Here is a 7,353-nt window from a genome sequence, read left to right on the forward strand (position 1 = left end):
GTTAATTAATTAATAAAATAAAAAATTTTAAAAAGCTAAGTTAGTAATCTGAGTTTAAGCGGGGGTGTTAATAGATAAACTCACCTTAAAGATGTATAGCCGCATTATTATTATTATTATATTATGAAATATTGTAATGCAATTTATTTTTTTACAATGAAAAAACGCACTTCCTGTTTCCTTTGGAAGAAGAAGAACACAACGCTGTGTCTACCTATTTTATTGAACGTATAAATGAATGTAATCCAAGAAATCTAAAGCTCCTAAACGATGTTCAACCCACAATCAACCCACTAAATCAGTTTGCATGGAGTACTAGTAATCGCTACATCCAAATTTTCCGACATCAGAGTTTCTGTTGGGTATTGTTCGCATTCTTGCAGTTGAGCTGGAGACACCTGAAGGCCTTATCATCCTATATTATTTTATATATTGAGACTGACTCTTGTTGGCAGGTCTGACTCACACTTCATCACTCGTCAGTTGAACAAGTATCGATACCTTTCTTTTTGAAGATCACCCGGCACCCTGTAACATTTATACTCGAATCTAACCACATGCTGGCTAAAACACTGAATATGTTCGTAAATTATCAAACCTAGATCTACTGGGGGGGAAAGGATGAAACTATTATTTATGAATATCAATCTCATGGCGCTCGTCAGGGAATCCATTCATGTAGATTGCACGATTTGGAACCTAGCTGACGTCAAATTTTGTGAAGGTGTGTGTGTGTGTGAGAGAGAGAGAGAGAGAGAGAGAGAGAGAGAGAGAGAGAGAGGGGGGGGGGGAGAAAGAAACAGACAGACAGACAGACAGACAGACAGACAGACAGACAGACAGACAGACAGACAGACAGACAGACAGACAGACAGACAGACAAAGAGACAGAGAGGGGGGAGGGGAGAGAAGAAAAGTAATATTGATAGAGGGAAGAATAATTGGTTTCTTTTTCTATGAAGCGAGAAAATATCTTCGCTTAGTATCAAGTACTGGTAGTGGATACAATAGAAGGGAATGATGATGACTATGGATACAATGAATAGGAGAGTGATGTGGCTAGTGGATCGGAGGGCGATACTATAGGAAACGAGGGAGAAGATACTGACATGGATGAAGTGAATGAAGAAGAGGAAAATGAACCTGAAAGCAATAAGTATTGACAATCGTAGAAATGCTACAGCCTGTGATATAAGCACACTTGCGCCAGACTTAGAAATTATGCCACTAACACAAAAAAAACAATATCAGTTAAGCTGTACCACGCCAGTAGCTGATATTACGTAAATATTTTCAACTGATGTTGTTGTTTTACTTCTGTTGAGGTTTATAACTGCTGTTGTCGCTGCTGTTGATGTTATTGATTTATCTATAATACCATGGATTTCTTTCTCGCCGACATTATTAGTACAAGAGTCCAGGTAGATAAGCAGTTCAAAAATGTTTTATGTTTTTTAACTCTACAAGACCGTAGTCGTCACACATTAGTCCGATAAGTAGCAGAAATGTCATTCTACCCTCAACACCCCAGAGGTACGAAAGGAAGGATAAAACAAAATGAATAAGTCAGTAAATAAGCAAGTAAGTAGCTGACAACAACTATTGTTTATTGAGATTCTAAAACTGAACAGAAACACGAATTTGTATCATATTTAAAACATTGGATGTTGTTTTCTAACTTCTTACGTCTCAGAAAAAGAAAATACGATTTGAACATCCGTATGAATAATGAGGTTATGTCCATTAAAAACAAGACAACATGCAACACCAAATGACAAGAATGCGTGTCTCTTATGAGTTAACACATCACTACCTTAGAATTACAAAGTTTTTTCTGACCTGTGGGGTTGTTTTTAGTTACTAGAACTAAGAGGTCAGGAACCATAGTCTGTTCTATCTGTTCTATCAAAATCGCAAGACAATTCAAAGTTGTCAACAAGTTATTCAAAAAGTGTTTTAAAAAAAGCTTGACGTATTGTGAAATTCAACACTTTTTGACATAAAAAAATTCTCAAAGTCAGGTAATGAGCAGATAAAACTTTGTAATACTTGGCTGAGTAGCTAGTTGTCTCTGAAGACCCGTTTATAAAATCCATACGTTTGTGAGGGCGTAACACAGCAAGCGTCAAGGTACCTCACACACCACATTTCCCTCTCATTCTGTTGAGCGTTTCGTCGAGAATTTCTTTAAATTTCGAACTCATGTAGTAATACACAAATATATTCACCGCTGAATTCGTTGCAACCAGCAGAAAGCTTATAGCCCATAGGATCAAATAGATACTTTGGTATTCCCCGTAAAAGCTGTACTCTGGGATGGACATTATCGCAAAGATGTTGGCAACAGTGGGGGACAAACAAGCTATGAAGATTACGGCAATAGACAGAACCATTCTCACAACTTTCATGTCTCTATTCGATAAAGATTCCTGCTTTGCTGTGCTGGAACTCGACTGGCGCCATCTTGATTTGATCAGAAGGTTTTGGACAAGGATTACCGTACACACGATTACTGAGATGAATGAAACAAGCTGGGAAAAAGCGCTGATGAGAAGAGATATACCCTCAATAAAAACGCCGTCGGAGGTATATACTATTCCTATCATGGTCATGTTTACTTCTGAAACATGTTTTGGCCCCAGCCTGATAGAATAGAACGCAGGAGCAACACAAGCAGCCACGCCTATGTATATGCTGACAATTACGTAAATAGTACGTCTCGGTGTTATGATTGTCTTCACTTTGAGGGGTAGAGCGATACACAGACATCTCTCAAACGTGACGAAGGCTGTGATCCAGCTGGAGATCCGCGAGAAAAAAGTGTGAGGCCATCCAGATGTTATATGCATTAAGTCTATACTAATCACAGGTAGAACAGCTTGAGCGAACAAAGGGTTGAAGCAGACAGTACTCCAAAAGAGCGTTGCCAGAGATCCCATATCGGAAACGGCGAGACTGAAAAGAGTGATGTTGACGGTGTCTTTGAATCCTTGCTTGAAAAATACGAAAACGTTAACCGCGTTGAATATAACACCAAAGAAACACATTAATCCGATAGCAACGACATAGAAAACGATGATTAAAACGTTGAGGACATCATCGTCTATGAAAGGATCCTTGTCTTGTTCAAACATTGTAGGTAGAGTATGGCTGTAATTTCCAGAAGCCATTTCTGATATCACAAGCTGCTGGTTCCACAAAAGTGAAGTTTCACAGTCACGCCTATTTTATAGGAAAAAGTGAAAGAACGTGATAACATTTCATATGATATATCTATGCAAATATATAATCACAACAACAACAAAAAGAACAACAAGAACAACAACATTAACAATAATGATGATATGAATATAATAATGAAAATAGTAATAACAATAATATAATTTAAAAAATAAAGAAGAAGAAGAAGAAGAAGAAGAAGAAGAAGAAGAAGAAGAAGAAGAAGAAGAAGAAGAAGAAGAAGAAGAAGAAGAAGAAGAAGAAGAAGAAGAAGGACAAGAAGAAGAACAAGAAGATGAACAAGAAGAATATAATATATAATGGAGCTAAGCCGTTTGTGGGGTCACTATACATTTGTAACACAGGTGCCCATAAAATCTACAAAAATATGATTCAGACAATAACTGTTGGCATATTTTCAAAGTTTGGAAACCATCTTCTGATTTTTCAGGTTTGATGGTTTTTCCAGTAAATCGAAGATCTCAGATGCTTTCACTCTGCCATTAGCCATTTAATATTTTACTGGGGACTACTTCCGTTTCATATTGTGCTTCTTCGTTCGTGTGAGTAGTTCGCATGAACAGAAGTGCGTTTTGACGGTGAAAGTTCGTGGTTCAGAGGTTCATGTAGACAACTCTTTCATTGTTCCGTTAAACCCAAAACTGTCTCTGAGATATCAAGAGCACATAAATGTTGAAATTGTCCACTCTGGCCAGGCTGTGAAACATCTTTACAAGTACATCATAAAAGGCCAAGACCGCATCCGGAGAGAGGTTCGAACAGACACTGAAAATGGTGAAATCTCAAGATATGTTAATGTTCGATACATCTCTGCGAGTGAGGCTTTTTGGAGGCTTTGTGGATTTGAAATCTACAGTAAATACCCACCAGTGGAAAAGTTGCCCTGCCACCTTCCAAATCAACAAACGATTTTGTTCCAGCCTGAAGATATTCAGCAAGTTATTGGTCAAGGACCCCCAGCAACAAAATTCACTGCTTTATTTCAATATGAAATCAGAAGACCCAACAGCAAGAAACATCATCTATCCAGATTTTCCTCACTATTTCAACCTGATTATTGTTGCTGTCCGTTCTTTTCAGAAGATCGCACTTACTACAGCACTGTCAGGCATTGCAGCAACTCTGCTATCAAATGACAGAACATTACACAGCAGATGCAAAATACCTCTGTGCGTGAACGAACAGTCCGTGTTCAGTGTGAGTCCCTTAGATGCCAGTGTCACTTTATTACGCCAAACAGAGCTGCTCATCATTGATGAAGTATCGGTGGGCTAGAAACACATCTTTGAAGCCATAGACCGAACACTTCAAGACATATGTGGGAATAACTCTCTGTTCGGTGGACTAACTGTGCTGCTGTCGGGTGACTGGCGCCAAATACTACCAGTAGTTCGCCATGGCTCAAGATCACAGATAGTCAATGCAACCCTGAAATCATCATATCTGAGGGAGCATGTGAATGTGCTCAGACTGACAAGAAACATGAGGGTTTTGCTTACAGGTGAGACTACTGATTTCTCTAACTATCTACTGAATATTGGTGATGGCATACACAACGTATGCAAGCAAATCGGAGAGTTTGCGACAAAACTTCCAGATGACATCACAGACAATATATTTCCGTTCCATATTCGACGGAAACAATTTCCGGCTAGACCTGCTTTTGCAAGGACTGCCAACAAAGCCCAGGGACAGACTTTGAAAAGGATAGGGGTTTTTTTACAAGGCGATTTTTTTCCCTCATGGACAATCATATGTCGCAATGAGTCGAATTGGGTCCAGGGACTGTATTAGGACACTTGCAAAGAGACCTGTTGCCCAGGACGGAGCTCCAGATGGTGCATATACCGGCAATGTTGTCAACACAGAGGTCCTACGGCAATGAATCAGGTACTGGTACAACATTTTATCGTGGGTTTTCCTATCACTACATCACCGTTGGTAGAACGGGTCTGTGTCTAGTAATAACAATAGCAATAACAACAATAATAATAATAATAATAATAATAATAATAATAATAACAATAATAATAATAATAATAATAATAATAATAATAATAATAATAATAATAATAATAATAATAATAATCAGTCATTACTTGACGATGAGCTGGGTGACTAACAAATCTACAGAAGGGAATATAATATATTCTTTTTAAAAAGGAAGACATGAGGGTTAAGATGACTTGTGGCTTCAATAATTCTATGGCCGATTAAAAAAGCAATATGGCTGAATGTTTGCCAGACTTTGAGCATTGAGCTACCTTAGAATTGGAAAGTTCTACCTGACAGTTTTCGTCGTTTTGCGTTACTTAGACCATGAGGTCAAGAAGTCCTTCAGCGACACTTTCGGAGTATTCTGTAGCCCTTTTTTGTTGTCGCGCTAACTTAATGCTTCCTAAGGACAACTTTTAAAAAATACAGCTTTTGTGATTCTGAAATCAGAATTCTGACGACAAGACAATCTCAGCGAAGTTGAGCGAATCCTTTTGAATTTAGAAACCATACTCTTGGCAATTTGGCCTTTTGAGAGTTGTGGTATTTTGTCCTGCCATTTGGTGCCAAGAGTTCTTCACAGACATTCTGTGTGGGTCTAGGTGTGACTTTGGTGCACTGTACATGTCTCAGCACTCTTCAACAGGGTATATAAATTCTGTACATATTTCAAAATGTTATCATGTTATTTTTATGTAAACGAAATATAATGAAGGAGAGCAGTGCCAAAAACCACAAAAAACACTGGAGGAAAAGGGAAACTATACGAAAAAAAAAGGCCTTTACATAGACAAAAGGAGTAAAACTATCAATATTCATCAATATAGACGAAGAAAGGATACTGTGCAGATAAAAGATAAAATACAGACACCAAAAACATTCCCCGAAATGACAGAACTCTACCCCCTCCCACTAGAAAAACAAACAATTCAACGTGTTCTCTCTCGTACTGTTGCGATGTTTATGGTTGCTGTTGTTGTTGTTGTTGTTGTTGTTGTTGTTGTTGTTTTAGTTATTGGAGATGTTGTCGTTGTTATCATTAATATCTTTCTTTACGACCTACCAGCTTTACTAGTCTCATATCTTTTCGCCATTTACTCTTTAAGGAGGAATATGACACATAAATCTGATCAGCATCAGATCAAAGGAAATGTTGCTGCACATTTCGAACACAAATCAGAGACATTAATTTGCTCACTATTTCAGGGTATGCATATATTTGTGTTCCTCTTTAAAGTTTCAGACAAAGAAAAATTTAAAAATCTGCACTTATAACGAGGTGATGTCTCTATTTTTAAGTTAATCCAGAATAGCAAGTTCTCAACGAGTTAAAGAATATCCCCTAGAAAAGTTTCCAAGAAAAAAGATAAGCTTGTTTTTGTGTGAGAGGCGTTGGGATGCTTTGTCTTGAAATCGAGTTAAACTCTCCTTTAGTGTATTGCTACAATGCTACCTCAGAATTGCTAAATTCTATCAGACATTTTAGGCTGTTTTGGGTTATTAAGACCAGGAGGTCAGAAAACAGTGGTGCCACAGACTGAAGTGCCTTTAGGCCATTCCCAAAGGGGAAACATGAACATCTCCAGTTTTTATACACAGCAGAATTGTAATTGTAAATGGGCTGATTCATCAATGCCATTTGCTGATTTTTCTTTCCTCATCCTTATTATCTTCATTTTTTCCTCTACTTCTTTCGTATGTTTGTCACACTTTTGTGACCAGCTATTTTCGGGGTGCCTTGATAGTCGAAGTAGACTTTGTTTTGAAGTTAGCGAGGTGAGCAGAGTAAGTCTGATTCCCTGTAAGGACTTCTCTGTTGATGTCCACCCCCTGGCGCTCATTTGACATTATGCAGTTGCGAACGCTGTAAAATCTCTACTAAAACTAAGCTAAAAGAAACCAAAGTTCCACCTGCTTTAAAAAATCGTAAGATTATTAGGAGTTGTAGGGCCGAGATTTTAGCCCTTCACGTTCCCAAAACCTGACCAATTTTAGGGGCGACTTCCTGGCCAACTGATTGCGCACGAGCATAGAGTCCGTACGAGGTTACGTGACACGGACACATTTGAGTTTGTTGGCGGCCATTTTTAATGTGGCTAAAAAGTTTGTTTACATGTG

General features: G+C 38.2%; 1 protein-coding gene across 1 annotated transcript; it reads right to left on the reverse strand.

Moving 5' to 3' along the window:
* Positions 1–2,135: 2,135 nt before the first annotated feature.
* On the reverse strand, positions 2,136–3,170 carry LOC106013048 (rhodopsin-like). Its single transcript, XM_013087751.1, has one exon. The coding sequence runs from the start codon at positions 3,168–3,170 to the stop codon at positions 2,136–2,138; it is 1,035 nt and encodes a 344-aa protein (XP_012943205.1).
* Between the last annotated feature and the right edge of the window lie 4,183 nt (positions 3,171–7,353).

Source organism: Aplysia californica, unplaced genomic scaffold (assembly GCF_000002075.1).
Source record: "Aplysia californica isolate F4 #8 unplaced genomic scaffold, AplCal3.0 scaffold00634, whole genome shotgun sequence".
In the NCBI taxonomy this organism is placed as follows: Eukaryota; Metazoa; Mollusca; class Gastropoda; order Aplysiida; family Aplysiidae; genus Aplysia; species Aplysia californica.